The following is a 19,189-nucleotide window of genomic DNA, read 5'->3' on the forward strand; positions in this document are numbered from 1 at the left end:
CGGCTGCGCGGCCGCAGTGGCAGCGGGTCCCGCAGCGCCGCCGCCTCGCTGGAAGCCGGCTGCGGGCCGGGCCGGGGTGGGACAGGACGGGCGAGGCCGGGCGGAGGAGCGGGGTTTAGCCGGCGAGAGGCGCAGGATGTCGGCCACGCTGTACCTGCTCTCCACGCTGGGCGGATACGTCCTCACATCGGCGCTTCTTCTTAAATGTCCGGGGCTGCTCCACCGACCCAAGCGGCAGCGCTTCCGCTGCCGGCACATCTCCCACCGCGGCGGTGAGTGAAGGGGCGCGGGGGAAAGGGGAGCTCGGCTTCCCGCCCTTCCTTTCCCTCAGGCGGACGAAGGCACCGGCCGCCCCCGGGGCGGGGGGGGGCTCCCTCCTTCCCTGGCTCCGGGCTCTGAGGGGATCCCCTCGGCGATGCCTCTCCGCTCCCTCGGGACGCTTTTCCCCCCGAGGCCTGGGGCGGGCGGGCGCTGAGGGGCTGCCGGCTCCCTTTAAACCTTCCTCCCGCAACCTAATTTTAGGTGCCACCTGCTGACCGGTGCTTGATTTCAAAGCTGAATTAATCTCCGAACTCCAAACGCGTCAGCCGAAAATTAGCTTGTTTTGCGTGGATGGCGGCTGGTTCCCCTCGCAAACGTATATGTTTTGTCTCCTTAGTAATTCTGTATTGTGGTATGTCTCTTCCTAATGAGAGCGGCGGCTGGCTGTTGCTTAGATCGGGTACGAAGGGTCAATCTCCTTGCCTCTCGCTGCCTTTTTGCTTTCCTTTCTGGATTTAGAAGAAATGCCCGTTTGCTGTGACTCTCTCCCGCTCCCAGTGCCGTTGCAGACGGTTAATGCTTCGGTGCCCTGCTAAAACCCATCTCGTTTCGACAGTCTCGTCTCCTCCGTGCACCTTGCGCCAGGGCCTTGTGGGTGGGCTGGTTGCTTCTGTCTAAAATAACTAAAAGATGTTTTTAAAGTTTGGTTTGGTTTTTTTCCTACCTTTTCCAAAGCGCTGGGAGGAAAAAAAAAAAATACAGCAAATAATATTTTCCTGTTCTTTTCCCTGCTGCCCCATTCAATTAATGAAAACATTGTCAGTCAATTTTCTAGTTAATATTTTTCCCCAAATTCCCTGGGAGATATGTCAGATGCTGAGTTTAAGCCGTTTTCAATGTCACATCTAGTGCCAGTTTATGCAGTGTCTGATCACAGTTCTAGCCGGTGGTCCTTAACTATTACTATTGCCTTGAATTATTAAAATATAAAACCCAGAGCTGATCTCTTATAGATTTTATTACTTGAATTTCTTTCATTCAGTTTATATGACAGGTTAAATTTCTTTATAACTATGGCCTTAAATATAGCATAAAATACCTTTTGCTTAAAATTACCATAGCATAAAAAACCTTTTGGTTTGGAGTGTACATATTAGCCATTTCCTGGTAGGTATGTATTTTCATTCAACAAACAAAGGTTCTCAATTTTGATTGTTACCTGTTTGTTTGTTAATTTGCAAGCTATTAAAAACTTGGGGATGTCTTTGTTGGAACTTGCTATGATCTCCTTAATCTTCTTTTCTTCTCACTTCTTTGCGATGACCTTGGTTAAGATACACAGCCCGAAGCCTCGAATGCAAGTGTTTTGGCCAGTTGCGCTAAGCTCCATTAGAACAACAGGAAAGCCTTGCTCAATGGGAGGATTATTCATTAGGTGTTCCGAGACAAAGTCCACGGTCTTCAAATTGTTCTGTGTCGGCATGTACGCTGTGAGATACACCTATGGTGGAAGTACGGACTTTAACATCTCAGCAGCTTCTTGCTCATCAGGTGTCATGAGACTGAAGATCACTTACTCTTTACTCTCTGTAGTATTTACCTTGTAACTTCAATTCCTGTGGGACTTGAATTCGCATCAGGCTTTAGTCATGCTGTAGCTTTAGACTCAGCATCAGGTTTCCTATTGCATTACTCCTATTAACTTTGGAGATCAAGGTAGCACTTAACTTGTTTGGCTTTTTCCTTCCTGAGATGAAGCCCTGTGTGTGAAGTTTTTTAAGTTTATGGGGTTTGATTTTACTTCTTTCTTCATGCAAGAATTTCCTTATCTCAGTTTATAGCTCTCCAGTGGAAGCATCCCTGAATTATTTCTTCATTTCTGCATAATTTTAAAATTGGTCATTTCTGAGATGAATAATTAAGTCTTGGTATTCTGTGTTAGAGATCTGTCGATGCCTGATGGTTGGACTAGATGATCTTAAAGGTCCCTTCCAACCTAGACAATTCTATGATTCTATGCCCACTGCATGGACTGAATTGCAGGGGTTTTGAGACAGGGTAGCATGATAATTTTTATGGAATCATAGAATAGTTGAGATTGGAAGGGACTTCTGGAAATCGTCTCGTCTGACTAGATCAGGGGCAACTAGAACAGGTTGATCAGGACCTTGTCCAGTTAGGTTTTGGATACATCCAAGGATGGAGGCTCCACAACCTCTTCAGGCAGCCTGTTCCAGAGTTTGATCACTCTTACAAAAAAAAAAATAATATATTTTTCCTTACGTTTATAAACTGAATTTCCTGTGTTTCAATTTGTTCCTGTTGCCTCTTGTCCTTTCCCTGGGCACCACTGAGAAGAGTCTGGCTCAGTCTTCTTTACTCCCTCCCATCCGGTATTTATACATGTTGGTAAGATCCTCCCAAGCCTCTCTTCTCCAGGCTAAACAATTCCATCACCCTCAGCCTCTCATTGTATGCAAGAATCTCTCATCCCTTAATTTTCACAGCCCTTCTCTAGACTTGCTCCAGTAGATCCATGTCTGTTTTGTACTTTGGAGTCCAGAACTGAACACAGCGCTCCAGGTGTGGCTTCACCAGTGTGGAGTAGATGGGAACAATCACCTCCCTTGACCTGCTGGCAACATTATTCCTAACGGGCTTCTTTGCCTACGTTACAGGATAAAACCCAAAACAACAGAAATTCAAAGGGTCGTCTTCTTGAGCCAGTGCTTGACATTGACTCCCTCTTGTCCCGTGATGGTCCTTTCAAAGTTAGAGTGCACAATCATGATCTTTGAATGTGGCCACCTTCGCTCACAGGACACTGCAGGGGAAGGTGATTTCTGCATGGGAAATGCACGTAGTTCACAACACAAATGGACAATGCGTGAATCCGGAGGTGTGTTTAAGTAAATAAAATGTCAGAAGCCCTTCAGTCAGCCCAGCCTTTTCATTTTTAAGGAGGGAGGATGACTTGGTACATCAAATCACTTGCTTGTCGTAGTTCCCTTTTTGGAGTGTGGTTTGTGAAAGTCACGTTGCCAATTTAGAATTCCTGTTTCAACTGATATCTCGAGTTTTTTCCTCATTTCCCCAAAACACTACGAGTCAGGCGTTTTGCTACCAACTGGTTTGAGTCACCATACCTACCTCCCTAATGTGTGACATGTTAGATCAGTCACTTCAAGTTTTATTTCTGAAAATTTCACTGAATTTCACTGAATTTTTAGATTTGGAAGGGACCATAAAGATCATCTAGTCCAACTCATTAATTACTATTACTCATAATTTCTGCCCAGGAATGTGAGGATACTGTTGGTTTGTTCACAATTTGAAGACCAACTCTTTTTTTTTTTTTGTCCTCTCTTACCGTTCAGGATGTATGGGCTGTATTGTCAGAGTTGATAAGTTATCTAAAACCTCAATTTTTATTGCAGTTAACTTATAACTACTCATCCAGGTCCTACGCAGGTTTTTCCCATCTGTTAGACGACCACCAGAAGTATACGATGAGGTTCTCATGCTCTCCTCTATCCCTCAGTCGCTTTTGCCGCTCAGTCTGTTCCTAGTTCTGCAATCAAATTCCATAAAATATCAGTAAATGTCTAATCACAGAAGCTGCTGTGGACTTGCTGTATTGGGCTACGTTAAACCCTGCAGACTTTGTCATTATGATTCAAAGTCAGTTAAGTCTTTCATTTTGTAAACCTACCAATGCAAGCTACCCTGATAACAACAAATTTTCAATTGCTAGTTGCGCGTGCATAGAATTGCGTTGCTTTAATTAACTAAACACAGACTTAGGTAAGTATGTACTGGTAAGGTCTTGTTAATAGGCAAGGCCTTAGTTGAAGCTTTTATAATTGTTGTTTACAAAGTCTGTCATTCATCACTGTCAAAGAGTAGTTAAAATTTGCATAGATATCCTCATCAGTACGTGTATCTTCCTGAAGTTGTTTCGGTTTTCAGTATGTAACGTTGCGTATTTTCTGAAGGAAAGAGAAGGCACAATCTTTTCCAGGCTGATTTTCAAAGGTTTCTATGTAGAGAATGATGGCTTAAGAGTTGCAGAGTTTACTCCTGCCTGAGAGAAAATTAAATTTGCTTGTCCTTTCATTTCTTAACTGGAGTTGATGTGTGTTTCATTCCTTGTGTATGAGACCTCCCTTTGCCAGCAGCATAAACCTTTATTGACAGATTTGTGCTGTTTCAGGAAGCATCCTTGCACTGAAAAAAGAGGTTGTCACCTCTTTGAGTATCAACTGGGTTATGCGTTTAGGGAATATCAGCTTTAGAGAGTCTTCAGTGCTTTTTTTTTTTTTTTTCTTGGTTGTGGTTTTTTTTTCCTTTTTCTTTTCGCCCTCTTGTTACCTCTCCCCTTGTTACTCCTCTCACTAACTCTAAAGTAGGCTTTTTGCATAGCCTGTCCTGTGCCCGTGGAGCATACTGTCATAGCCAAATAGAACGCCCTTAAGGAAAAACAGGGCACTCAGCCTCTGGTAAAATAAACACTTTGGTTTGTATATTCAAAGTGTTATACAAATCCAAGATAACAGTCTTTTTTTTTTCTTTTTAATTGCTTTACCTTGAGAAAGCTCTGTCTCTTGAGTCTCCCCAGTAGGTTAGCGGCAACAGGAGTTTCTGACAAATATTTCCTCAAAATATGTAAAATTTTTAATCCTTATTTATTTATTTCCACTGGGATTAAGGGGAGTAAAAGGATTTTGTACATGTTCTAGTTTTTTCGTTGTTTTTGTAGGTGCTGGAGAGAATCTGGAAAACACGATGGCAGCCTTTCACCAGTGAGTACCAATGGAACTAATAGTGCCTAAAGCAGCGATTTTCTCATTTGTCTTCAGTGAGTGAAGCAATCAAGAAAGATAGGACTTCCATCAGGTGTTTGGGGTACAGTGTCCTATTTCTGAAAGTCATCTCTCCTTTGGATGACTCCTGTGGATTGCTAAATTACTCCAATTTAAACAAGAAGGAATTGGGATATCACAACCTATGGTTTGTACACAGTGATGTGGTGGACTGGCAGTTGGAAATAAAACTCCTGAGGCCTGATTCTTCCTGTTCTAGCTAATAAAACATGAAACAATACTGCTTCCATGTTTAATGGCGATTACTTCCATTAGTTTATTTATTGTTATAAAGCTATTTTTCATAGCTAATATCATACACTGTTTTTTTTCTAGATACAGTGATGTTTCTCAAAAGGTATTTCAGATCATAGCCTATACCAATATGCTAATTAGTACACAAGGCTGGATTTCAGCAAGTCTGAATCTGTTGACTGCTATTACGGCTGTAAGCAGTTCCCTTAGATATTCCACAGTTTCATAACATGCAGTTCCCTCCTCTATATAGAAAGTTAATAATTTGTCTCCTAGAATTATTGTGACTGAAATCCTAATGTTAGCTGACTTTTAATACGCTGTCTGTAAAGCTATTAAAAATGTTAGTGTTATGTTTTTTCCCCTTCATACACATACTTCATTTGCACAGTGTGTGAAAGCCTCTTATCTAGGGGTTTAAAATTGAGTTGGTACTGGAAAGCCTTTTAAGCCTCCAGCATTTAAGTAGTGAATTCTAACAAGGTCCTCAAAGGCATTTGAAAAAGCAGCATATCTATAACTCCAGCTGTCAATGAGCAGTGACCGAATTATGCAGGCTTCTCTTTGTGTTGTTTGAGGTTTTTTAATTTGCTCTGTGCTAAGTAGCCTCATCAGTTTGCACATTTCCTTGCAGGCTGAGGAGTGCCAGCTTTCCCAACCAAACAGTGCTATTGAAAGTACTGCAGTATTTTCTATCTCCATGGAAGCTTAGCATAGTTTTGTGTTTTTTTCCTGCTGGCCTGCCTTTTTTCAAGTCTGTTACCACAGTTTCTGGGAAGTGCTGCTTTTTTTTTTTAACCATTTCTTAATTTTTGTTCAGTATTATACTGTTTTTATGTGTATAGTGCTCTTATTAAGTTATACCATAACCTATTTTTATTCCCAGAAGTAAGCTGTGGTACTTAGAGTAAGGACTGTGCTGGAAGTCAAATCGTGTTTTGTCTGTCTCTCTTCTGACCATTTTAATTATTTTATGACCATAGTGTAACAAATGTCTTGAGGTCCACTTTTCGAACTCATCTCAACCGCCGATAGCAAAGTTCATTACTTGTTTTGAGATTATCTTGGCTGAATAACAAAGGTGTATTACTTCTGCAGAAAGCAGAGTCAGAGCGATTCCCTTGTGTTAGGCAGTAGAAGATGTTCTGGCTTCCTCTGTGGTGGGATAAAGGCTTTGTCCTTCCCGTCCGCTCGTTCCTGGTGAGTGAGGAAAAGGAATTGGGTAGGAAATTGGTGATCTGTGTGGTGAAAAATTATCTGCATTGGCTCAGACGGCTGTTATGAACTGATCAATTTCAAACCCATCAGATTTTGCATGGAGCCAAATTGGGCATGCCTGCAAGAGCTGCTCCTGCAGGTTTGGACAAGCAGACACGTTTGACCATCGGTGTCGGTAAATCCAAAAGAGATTGCTGGTCTGCAGTGTAAGACCTACCCCTAATCTGGTTTCAGATTTTACAATAACTGATTTTCAGCTAAATGAGACAACTGTAGTGTCTTAAAGTATTTGGGGATCTGACATAAAAGATGTCATAAGACTTTAATTACCAGTTTAATTGTTCCTAATACAGCCACGTACTTTAGCATTGTCTCAACAGGAAGCTACTGAATAAACTCTCCAGGTAACTTCTCATTGTATTTCCTCTTCTTTTATGAACATACTTTGTTTGGAGAGAATGTTTTAAACACTGTAGTTACCGTAATAAAAGTACTGACCAACTTTGTATTTATAAACTCTCTACGTCGTGCTATATTAGACCTTGCTTAATGGAACTTAGTTTCCAAGGTAAGGCTTTTCTTATATATTTCCTGGTATGTCATTTTATTTGAAAAGAGTTAAACACAAGCAGAGCTCTCTCACCGTAGTTTGCAAATGTGAGCCTGCTTCACAACTTGAGTTTTGGAGCAGTTGGATCTGAACCCAGTGCATTCTTCTGAATCTGGAGAACATCTGGAGTCTTCTCTGGAGCGATGTAGATTTGATGTGTTACTATAGAACTGCAGAAAAAACTGATTTCCAGCTGAAAAAAACTTAGCACTTTAAGGAAGCTTATTTAACAGCAAGCTGCTAGTAAGAGCCTGGCAGATTCTCAAATTTGTTAACAAGGCAAGTTGTTGTTCTCCTTTTTCTACGCAGCATCAGTCCAGAGTTTCTTAAGTGGTAATATTTCTAATAAATTATGCTGGTTAAATGAGAATACATGGTACTAGATGGGAACACTCTACTACAAATTTGGCAAATCTCCTATAGCATATTTGGAGATGCTTTTCCTCAGGAGGGGAAATTACACAGAACAGGCTGTATCTTCCACATGTAATAGGATTTTGTTCCTTTCCTAATTCTTAATTAGTGGCACTGGAAAACAGTTAACAAATTGGTTTTAATTTGACAACCCCCTTCTTGATCATTATCCCAGCTGGACCAGAAATTACATTAAACACTAATGGGAGTATGTTCTTTTTTGTTATTGCATTTGTGAATGTTTATGGCATGTCTATTTCAGCAGTAGATAAAGCCCTTTTCTTAAGGAAAAGGCTGTTACTGAAGTCTCAGAGCTTTGGGTCGGGTATAGACTGCACTCACAGATCTTCTAGGTTTGTTTGTAGGTTGATGAAAAGAACAGCCCAGTGTTTTGCAGGAATTGTTCGGGCTGGGACTTCTAGCTGTCTGCTGGAATGACATCTTCTGAGTATCTTTCCTAGTGAAATGGGCAATTCACTTCTTGCTGGAGTAAAGCTTAGTTTTTGTGTTCTGGTTTGAGGCTTCGGGTACTTATTGTTCATCAGCAGTACTACTACTTTCTGCTTTCTTTTACTCCTTCTCCTGTGAGCTAAGCTTCTGTAGAGTGGATTTGGGATTGGATTAGAACTTTTCAAAGCAGCGGATTGAAACAGGAATAGCTGTTGTTCTTTGAAAAATATGGCTGGGTGTTTTAGCGTTTTTTTTTTTTTTCTTTTTTTAAATAAAACTTTTCCTTAAAATAATAACATTTTTTTTAGTGTAATTTTGCTAGCCAAAAGCCTGAAAGCCCCATTGCTGATTTCCTGATCCATCCATTCCTGATTAACTTAAATCAAGTAAAGAAAAGGCTTTCACATCTCTGTCATTTGTTGGTTATGCTTACCACAGAATTGATTACTTTTTTGAAAGAGCCCGCTTCTTCCACTGGTAAACATACTGATACTAATAAACATCGCACTCAGAATTCTGCAACAATAGGTTAGAAGTAGGTTTCTCAATCCTGAGGTGGAAGGCTGCAATCACGGGTGTGCTGCCGGATTTCTGTGGAAGACGGAGCCAAAGCTCTTGAGTTCAAATCCCATCTCTGATTTGCGATATGTTGTTTATTCTTGCATCAGCTTTCCCACTGCAGCAGACTTACTTGCTTCTTGCTTTGCAGCAAGATTGTGAGGATCCGTTGCATCATGAAGCATCTAAAGTACCCTCACTGGGGTTAGTTTAGTTGAATAACATGTATGTGTTAGGTTTGGACCTGTACGAGATACATGTGCGGTTCAAGGCAGAATTCTTTGCTTCCAGTGCGGTTAATTTAGGAACAGACATGTTGGAGCTGGATTGTCACCTGACGAAAGATGAGCAAGTGGTTGTGTCCCATGATGAGAACCTGAAGAGATCAACAGGAGTTGATGTCAACATATCCGACCTCAAATACTCTGTAAGTTGAAGAATAAATGTTAGTGCTAGATGATGTTTAAAAATGTGTTTGTAGAGTGGCTGGGGAAGGTTGTGTGCTTGTGTGTGTACGTCTAGTATCCAAAATCTAAGGAGGGGATTCATCTTGTCTTACTAAAAAAAGGTTAACTAGGCTGCCTGTGTAGTCCAAGGAGAAGAACCGGCACATTTCCAGAGGGTGATTAACCAATCCAGTAGTGGGCTGGATGAATAGCTTTCTGGAGGTGGGCCTGTGTTGCCATACTGATGACAAAGGAAGCTTCGTCAACAAGCTCCTTCTCACATGACCGGCTTTTTAATGGGAAAACCAGTAGATGAACCCCACCTGCATTGACAGTTTTAAAAGCCTGGTTTACAGAACTGCCTTTCCATCTGATATTTAAGTGAAATTCTCAGAATTTTCAGACAGACATCTGGAAAGGTTTTGCCTTACTGAGCTACAGGTAGCACAAGTCTAAGAATGCCAAATAGTTCAAGTAAGAATGAACACAATGCTTCTAAATCACATTTTGGGCAAGAAGATTTACAAAAAAATACTAATTTTGTCTTCAAAGATAACTTGCAAGGCTTATGAATTATAATTTTTTGTATTTTTCAAGAAAAGACATGATTATATCCCTGCATTTGAATTAGTGTTACATTTCCCATTATTTTTAAGGAACTTCCACCATATCTCTGCAAGTTGGATGTCACGTTTCAAAAAGGTAAGTTTTTGTCTTTTGCCATTTCAATTTACAGTAACTAATTTTCCATTATTATAGTGTGGCAATTTTTTATTTTGATTAAGGGAGTAGAAACGAGAAGTTGCTTCTATCAGTATCTTGATAAGAGAAGTTTTAGAAGGAAAATGTAATCCTAGCTTTAGAAACCAAAATACAGGTTTTTTTTCCATACCAGTTGGCAGGGACTATAAGTTTAAGATGTAAGATATCTTTCTCCAAGTAAACATTTCAATTATTTTCTTCTCTGCTTCTTGTAACCGCTTTTCAGTTCCCTTGTGAGATCTTCAGAGGGTGCTGACTGAAAATTTGTTGTTCCAAAAATGAAGAGAAGGCAGAGAGTTGTTTTACAACTCAAATGTCATTGTGCTGGTGCACTCTGGGCTTGAAGTACTACGAGGTGTCAGATAATATAGCCATTTTCAGAAGGGTGAATGGAAAGAGTAGTAGCTACTCTGTGTATGATTTAAAGTTCAGTACCAATCTTGCTGCAGGAGAGGAAAATCTAGAAAAAGCGTAATCTGTTTTCTTATGAAAAATGTGATTTGTGGGACTGTGATTTGAATAAAGCACACTGAGAGCACTTCCACCTGGAAAAGCCTGCTGGAGATTATGTCAGGTGTGTTTGCTCGAGGGGCTTTGTAGCTATTTTATGTAGCCTTTCCATATTTGAATTGCCCGGCAAGTGAATGTTGTGTTAAACTTTTCTTTTCAAAATTGCAAAATATTTAAAATGCATTAATCCATGACATGTTATTTTCACACCTATATAAGTTTTGTTTATGCACAATAATACAAATTTTGTTCATGTACACTAATACAAAGAGATGGATGATCATCTTCAGTTAATTGCCTGGAGCCACAAGCAGTTTCAGACAAAAAAATTTGGGGTGTTTGTCTTCTGTTCCCTTTACTCATTATGCTTCTACAGTAAATTTTCCTAGAAGGAAAAGGTTTTCTCACTTGGTCTCGTTTCATATTAATCTCATTGCATTTGGTATGTGGTAACTGAGCCTGTGTTTGCTATTTTGAGATTTTAACCATGCCTGCACTCCTACTGTTGCTAAATAATGTCTGAATTTATGAAGTTCAAAGCTAAACATACAATATGTTTAGAGCATTTTCATTACAGAAGTGAGCCTGTCATAATTAATTGCAAATATCCGAGTGAAGTAAAATTTTTTTTTTTAGTTAAAAAATTTGCCAATTATGGGAACTATATATTATTTTTAGTTTTAAGTGCTCTGACATCTCAGCTTTTATCTGCAGTGTATTAAAAATGGTCACAACAGTGTCAATGTTCTTGTTTCCCCAGAATGTCACTGCGAGGGAAAAGACAACCGTATTCCACTCCTAAAAGAGGTGTTTGAGGCATTTCCACAAACTCCCGTCAACATTGACATCAAAGTGAACAACAATGTGTTGATCAAAAAGGTACATGGAAATCTACGCTGAGCTGAGACTGAATGTCATGTAAATGATGTTGAAATTCCAAAAGAAGAGTTTCTTGGAGTTGCTAGTAGTCTGTGGCACTAAAATCTGTCTCCTTGCACTGCTTCGTCCTTCACGTGTTAGATCTTGCTCCGTGTATCATAGAATGGTTTGGGTTGGAAGGGACCTTAAAGATCATCAAGTTCCAACCCCCCTGCCATGGGCAGGGACACCTCCCACCAGACCAGGTTGCTCAAAGCCCCATCCGGCCTGGTCTTGAACACTTCCAGGGATGGGGCATGAGGTAATACAGAAGGCAGAGAAGTGATTTTGTGCAAGACATTCAGCAAACAGCTCTTTACTGACCCTTTATCTTGACATGAACCTGACACTATGCTACTAGAGACACGGTTGTTTTGTACTTCATACTGGGGAGTCTTATGGACTGTTGCCTACCAAAGCAGCATAAAAACATGATGTCAGTGTAAAGATAAAGAAAAAATCTGCTTTCTGTCATACTATTTTGCTTAAACTGTGTAGGGGTTTTTGTAGATGTAACGCTCTTTCCTTGTATCTGTTGACCTGAATGCCAGTTTCTTCCCAGTCAACGCAGCACAATCATCCTGAGTTGGGAGAGCGTACAGAAGAGCTGTAATCTTTTCTGTAATTACTTTCGTAGTTGAAAAGTAGCAAGCAGAGTTCCAGTTGTATAATGCTGCACGTAATTTTCAGTGAATCCACGTTAGCGTTCTGCTTTTCTATATTGCAGGTTTCTGAGCTGGTGAGTCAGTATAAGCGAGAGCACTTGACGGTATGGGGAAATGCAAATTACGAGGTTGTATCAAAGTGTCTTAAGGAGGTAAGAATGAGCCCAAGCTAAGCTTCGTTCTTGCCTGCTTGTTACTGTGTGGCAACAAAATTTACAGAAAAGCACCCTGTAAATCCAGATCTAGCCAGCAATGCCAGACTTTCTGATATGATGGGAGACTTTACACGTAGGTTGTATTCTGCTTATTACACTATTACAATAAAACAAGCACAGTTAACACCCGTATACTCTGCAATAAAACACTTGAGGAATTACACTTCATGATGTTTTATTCTTGTTCTATAAAATACAGGGTGTTATGATTGTATGCCAGGAATTCTTAGAGCCTGTTTTGCACATCATTCATCTGGTACAAAAGCAATTTTTCTAAGGATTGCTTATTGTGTGTTTCTTTTTATGAAAATAATGGATGCGGACGCTGGTTGACACACAGTTATATTAATATAAAGCTTTTTTACAGCTACAGATTCTATTCCTTTTTGTGCTGAGGAATTGTAAAATTTAGAATTAAATTAAAATTGTGCTTAGTCCGAAGGAGTTACGCCCCTGAGTGAAATTGATCTGGTTGAGAGTACAGATACTCTTCTGATCTATCTGTGTAGGACAATGCACCATTTCCTACCTGAACAGCAGTCACATTTGTTCATTTTCATAGCATCAACACCCAAATATTTTGGTGCATAACCAGCATCTTTAAAAATGTGTTGTGAAGTGAGTTCATGTGATACCAAACTGTAACAAATCCTGTGCTAAAGCACAGCTTGTTCTTTGCGGTAATACTAATCTAAGAGAAGATGCTGCGTAGTGGGATGCAGTCTGGAAAGGTGATGAAGGCAGGTAACAAAAGCAATACTGTGACAGTGAAACTTCACCTTTCCAGGTCCCAGTGTCCCTTCAAATTGTGTAAAACTTTGGATTACAAGCTACCAGAAAGAGTAATTTAAATTCAGTGGCAGATCGATAATAAAGAGTTGACAGCCTAATCTTTAGGTATAAGTGCTAAACTTTAACCATGCATTGATGCGTAAATTTAATTTCAACAGTCTCAACAATATACCAAGATAATTTAAGAGTCTTTCTTTCCCGGTTCCTGCAGAATGCTGACATTCCCATCATCTTCTGTTTGCAACGTGTCCTCCTGCTTCTTGGCCTCTTCTACACTGGTCTGCTGCCATTCATTCCTTTCAAGGAAGAATTCTTGGAAATTCCCATGCCTTCCATCATCCTCAAGTGAGTGAGAGTCCGCTGGTGGATGCTGCACTGAAGTGGTAGTAAAGCAAGTGAATGATAACGCCAGCTTGGGCACTGGTTTAGTCGCTGTACTCAGGCTGAGGATACTATTTTGTTAGTGTAGGCACTTTTGTATATTCCTAAGAGAAAGCTGTGCAAATCTGCTCCTCTGTGTTTAACCTGTCTCTCGCCAGCTCTGAGTTCCTCAGTTGTTATTGGCTGTGTATATCGATGTTTCCTGTTTACAGCATCTCCTGTAAATACCGCCTTCGTGCAGCTGCCTTTACAGCGGAGCTTGTGCTGATGCCGTTAGATAGTAATACGTAGCAGTGCTTTACAAATAGCTAATTCTTGCCCTTTCCTCCCTCTTTTTTGAGGGAGATTGCTGCTGCTTCTCTTAAATGTAGCACATTTCTCTTGTGTAACCCAATTCTAAGTCACAGTCTTAGACAGTGAAATTACTGCACTAATTTGAGAAACTGCAAGATTGATTCTTCATGTTCCTTTTGCAGGAATATCTCAAATAATATTTTAAGCTGTGTTCCGGTAATTTTTTGTTTCCTCTTCCTCAACAGGCTGAAAGAACCTCAGAAGATTACAAGAAGCCAGAAATTTGTTATCTGGCTAGCTGACACGTAAGATTTTATTCTTATTAAATTTTTATTTATATTTTGCCTATGTATTAACAGTTCGCTCAAGCAATTAAGACTAGCTATTGCTATAGCTACTTGGAATGTTGCAATTTTTTTTTCAGTTTCTTCTAGCTTTTTTGTCAGCGCAGCATAAATCGTATTCACGTCTTACGTAGGTGTTCCTGGATGCTTTTATTTTTCATACACTGAAACATACTGAGGTGCGGTAACAGTGGGCCTTATTCCAATGGAGTCTTATTTAGTTTATGGCGTTAAGTGTGTTCAGTTAATTAGCCTGTAAGTAGATTCAGAGTGCGGCTTTTCACGTTTCACAGGATTGTGACTGTTTCATAGTGTTGTCAGAGGAAATACTGTTTGGCTCACGTGGAGAACACTGCGTTTTAAGAAGAGTCTGTGCTTCAGAGGCAACTGAAAGAGTCGTCTGCTGGGTTTGATCTTCAGAAGAGTTGATGCAAATATCCATTTCTGGGTATCTGTGTTAACCAGCCTTGAGCTGTTTGAACTAAAAGTTTTCTATAATGAGGTTTCTACTCGCTTGTGGGGAAAAAAAATGAATCTAAATGCTGTATGGAAAACTTATTATAGAACATCAACAAACGTTGAAAATTTCATATACACTTGAAGTTCTTAAATGATGTTGTTCTCCTTTCTGCAGATTGCTAATGCGGAAAGCACTTTTTGACCACCTCACTGCTCGGGGCATTCAGGTACAGTGTGGCAAAGCTAAAGGAAATGTGCTTTGAACCTAGTGAGAATTTGAACCAGCCTTAAGATGGGTTCATGTTCTCCCCAACACCTTCAGTTGTGTTGCCAGTTTATGCTGTTATATTTGCAGTTCTGTAGTTGCAAAGGAAGAATTGTGTGCTTGGAAGAAGACTCTTTAATTTAAATCCCCTTAAGATTATTTTTTTCCCCCGCTTCAGACTTAAGCCTACAAAATCTGCTGAACTGCTTACCTATTTTGGGCTTTTCACAAAATAATGTTTTGACTTGTGGAAATATCTGAAGTCTTGGGTAATGAAATGGAGGTGAAGTCACCTCTAGAAAATGCCCCCTTTAGGAGGGCAAGGAGGGAGTGGTTGGATATGTTTGTGTGCATGTCTTTGGCATCACAGTGTAATCATTTGTTGTTTTAAATATATATGTGCCATCATCTCTCTCACATGAAACAATTTAGGTCAAAAGTCACCTTTTTTTTTTTTTTTTAAATTTGAGTATTTCCTGTAATAATTTGTCTTTCATCTTACAGGTCTATATTTGGGTACTGAATGAGGAACAAGAATACAAGAGGGCGTTTGATCTGGGAGCAACTGGAGTAATGACAGATTATCCAACAAAACTTAAGGAGTTTTTACACAATTATCCAGCATAAAGGAAGAAAACCAAGGAGGTTCTTGCAGAATAGCTTGTGAGCCAAGGATTTTCTTCAAAAAAAAAAAGTTGAAAAAAAATGAGCAGCATACAGAGATCATTCTTTGAAAGATGTAATTCGATGATCTATTACCTTGTTGTCAAGTTGCTACCTAATGTAAAGGTTGTCTATTTATTTTAAAACTTTAATTACATAGTTTACATTTGTAAATAGCTCATTTAGCAGCGGTGCACTTCATAAGTAGCGATGACTAGAAAGAAAGTTGCTGGGTAGGATACTTGTAGATAATAAGCGTTATTTTACCTGTCACGAGTGTCCCTAAGCAGATATCAAGACATGTCAGTTATTCCAGTTTTATATTCTAGTGGGCAGAAACTAAAGAATTTCTGAAAGTGTACCCTGTGTATATGCATCTCTTGTGTTGCTTTCAGTTTTCAGATAACTTGTAATTACAACAGAAAAGAAAAGCAACGCACAGGAGAAACAGAAAGCAGACTCTGTGGGTAGCCAGATAGTTTAGCCTGTGGAGTGTAGTCAGTAAAGGCAGTCTCTGTTTTACCAGATTAGCTCACTTCGTCAGTATAGATTTACTCCATTATTCTTACTGATAGAATGTTGAGTTTGAGTTGCGACTGTATTTAGACTCCTTTCTGATGTGATGGTAATACTGTGACTTACTGGTCAAGGTCTAAATGCAGTGTTTAAGCCAGGTTCTGGGTTTGACACTGAATTCCACTGCAAGGGGCTACGTTTGCCTCTGGTTCTGACCTGCCTGTCAGGCTGCCATGGCATGGCAGTAGTTAGCTTTCCAGAAGGGAAGATTGCACTTATTACACTTTCTTTGAAGTAGTCTTTTCACAAAGGAAGCCAATGTTCTTGCACATTTATAGTTCTAACATCTGTTGGCTTGGTGAATGGGAAGTTGGTTTTTGGGTGAGGGACCAAAGAAGACTGAGTTTGGTCAGGAATTTCAGGAATAAATTAAAATGTTCCTGTTAAATGAATTCACCCAAAACAAAAGGAGCAAGTGTCAGGCAGGGGTGCTTGTAAATTTTAGTCTTTTCTCTCTGCAGAAGTATGTTCAATATTCATTAAAGTTTATGTGCATGGACATGAAAGTAACTTTACTGGCAAAAGCCAGGAAACCCCAAGTGTGATGGAATGGGGTTTGATAAGAATGTATTTCTGGAAGCTTACATGCTGTTCTGTCATTGTCAACAGGTGTTATGTGTGTGTCAAACAGGTTTGAGCCTGCCACACCTGCGTGCTTTGGTGTTGTCATGTTAGTGGTAGGGGTTTTCAGAAGGAATTTGATTGCTGTAGCTTAATTATACACAATGACATGTATAAAGCTCAGTCATCTAATCATCAGATACTGCTGGAACAAAACTATTGTTTAGTGAAAGTACTTCTTTAAGGAACTTTATGTGAAAATCATGGACCTTAATAACAAATATAGTAGCCAGATGCAAGAGTGTATTTACTGCAAGATATACTCACTGTTAAAAAAACTTGTAATTTTCTTCCCTTGCTAGCTTGGATTTGGAAGGCTCTTGTGTCACTCCACTGGCTGCTGTGCCATGCTTGTAATCATGGAGCATCTTTGCCATTTCATTGTGTTTCTCAGTAGGCTGTCAGCGTTAGAATGTCAAGTCCATCTGGATGGATAATATTCGTTTGTGCATTATAATTCCTTTCTGAGGAATATTTCTACATGGATGAAGTGGAAGAAACTACCGTATTTACTATTTAAGTGAACATGTGATGATGGTAGCAAGTGAGTTAATGGTGTCCTTCTAAATATCTGCCTGGTTAAGATGGCTGTAAATTCAATTTCCTCTGAACTTAATCAGGCTGGTTGCTTGTTGAATGGAAGAGAGGGAAGTGTAACTTCCTCCTAACTGTCCATAGGAAAAAGGATGAAATTATTTATTATGTACTAAGCTTCTTGTTTCCCTTTCAGACCAGTTATGTGCGGTCAGGTAACTGCTAATAATTAGGCTAGTCATAGTTCTGCTGCTTTCCAGTAGTCACAGAATAGTTGCAGAATAGGCTCCATATGCAGCTCAGTAGGTAAATTAAAAACTGTCTTAATTTGCTTTACTAACCAGTGTGTAGCTCAAGATAGTTTTTATGCAGTGTGGTTTTCTTCAACTCAATTTTATTGCTATTGAATTTCCAACATGGACACCTATATTAAGATGCAAATATAATTCTGGTTGTAGACAATACTACCGAACAGCACTTACACATTAAAACTTTTTTAGGCTAGGAAAAGCGAAGTTTTAAAATACCAGTCTTGATTTCTGGACTTGATCTCTCAAGAGACAGGTGATGACTCAGTTTCTCTCAAGTTCCCCTCATCACTGTGTAAATAAGCTATTTTACTTTATTATACTGAATGACAAAGCACAGTTATTGAAATGACAAACTTATGAATTTTTAATTTCATTTTAAGCTTTTTCTTCTTTATCTCTAGCAGTGGTGTTGGAAACTTCTGCCTTCAAAGATGCTCAACGCATTTTTAAACCACTAGTCTTCCTACATCTGATGTAGCTTTTGACTGTGCTGTTTATACATGACCTCTCTTTGGTAAATCTATCTGAAATTTGAGTCAAGTTACGTGGGAGGGAAGGGGTTCAGTGCTGGAAAAGCTGCCGAATTTATTCAGTCACCCATTTGGGCTTTAGTACAAGAGCTAGAGTTTGATCTCTGGAGACGGATAGTGTTGCATGGATGGGACTGTGAATCTGAGCACCAGTGCGCCAGGGCTGAGGCCATGATAACTGTTTGTAACAAAATAACGTGGAATTGAGGTAACTGTAGAATGTTTGTTCTATCAAATCATTGTTTTGAATATTCCAGAAATTACTGTGTGATTTTTAAACCACTTGTACAGAAAAGCATTTGTTGAGAATTTGCACAGCTGTCCAGGAGGATGTTCAGTTAATCTCTCTCTCCAAGGAGAGATTCTCTTCAGGTACTTTTAACTCTTAAGTATTGTTTAACACTTACTGTGTTCTCAACCCAATTGCAAAATACTTTATGTATGAAGGATGCTGCATGTATTTCATGCACTTTTAATTTGCAGAAAGTCTTGTGGACCTCTCTAGCTCCAAATCTATGAAGTGATTTTTCTTTTCTTGTAAAGAAAGACTGCTGCTCTTGAAATGTGACACATTAAAACATCTTTGCTCATAAAAGATCTAAGACTAAATATTTATTGATTGTGACTTCTTTGCCTATAATTTCTGAGACTATGATATTATATTTATAGTGTAGTAAATATTGAGCTTTTGATGGTGGTCTTTTTATGTGGATAGGGTTGTGGAAAAGAGGGGGGTGTCTTATATACTCTGAACTTGAAATTAATTTTTGGCAATGGTACTGATTTTCTCATAATCGTAACAGCTGCAATTATGTGCAGGTAAATGAAGCCTGCAGGAGACTTAAGCCTGCCTTCTCCACGTGCAAACCAACTTTTAAGTAAAACTCTTGAAGTCAATTCCAGTTTGATTTTTCTGTAATTTATTTTAAGACAGAAACGGTAGTAGATAAACGTGGTCAGAAGCGGTCCCGTATGCGGTGCTAGAGAACGGTGCAGAGATTTCTGCTGGCTCAGCGGCGCAGTACGTGCCGTCTCCTCGTTGCTTCCAAACAAAGGTCTGTCTGCAGAGCGGGCATCGCGTGCTTCAAAGCAGGCAGCTTGTTCTGCACCCCTGAAAATTCAAACAATCAACATTTAAGCTGGGAGAAGGCTGGGAAGGTGTACAAATTGGGTACTAAACTCTTAAAATTTTACTTGATGTTATTCAGTTTGAAGTAGACAGGTCTTGTGTAATAAAGGTAGGGGGAGAAACAAGAATGAAGATCCCTGATTCTC

The 19,189-nt window shown here is 39.7% G+C and overlaps 1 protein-coding gene across 1 annotated transcript; it reads left to right on the forward strand.

Annotated features, from left to right (window-relative positions):
• On the forward strand, positions 1-18,504 carry GDPD1 (glycerophosphodiester phosphodiesterase domain containing 1). The gene is made up of 10 exons (XM_074160705.1): positions 1-272; positions 5,021-5,063; positions 8,920-9,055; positions 9,731-9,776; positions 11,107-11,225; positions 11,992-12,081; positions 13,148-13,281; positions 13,857-13,916; positions 14,590-14,641; positions 15,184-18,504. The coding sequence occupies exons 1-10, from the start codon at positions 137-139 to the stop codon at positions 15,304-15,306; spliced, it is 939 nt and encodes a 312-aa protein (XP_074016806.1). The 5' UTR covers positions 1-136; the 3' UTR covers positions 15,307-18,504.
• Positions 18,505-19,189: the final 685 nt, after the last annotated feature.

This window comes from Numenius arquata, chromosome 18, assembly GCF_964106895.1.
Source record: "Numenius arquata chromosome 18, bNumArq3.hap1.1, whole genome shotgun sequence".
Classification (NCBI taxonomy): Eukaryota; Metazoa; Chordata; class Aves; order Charadriiformes; family Scolopacidae; genus Numenius; species Numenius arquata.

Bases quoted from the DNA above. Each gene is read 5' to 3' on its own strand.
- GDPD1 (XM_074160705.1), top strand. From the start codon at position 137: ATGTCGGCCACGCTGTACCTGCTCTCCACGCTGGGCGGATACGTCCTC. The intron at 9,056-9,730 runs GTAAGTTGAAGA...ATTATTTTTAAG, and splicing joins TATCCGACCTCAAATACTCT to GAACTTCCACCATATCTCTG. The intron at 11,226-11,991 runs GTACATGGAAAT...TCTATATTGCAG, and splicing joins ACAATGTGTTGATCAAAAAG to GTTTCTGAGCTGGTGAGTCA.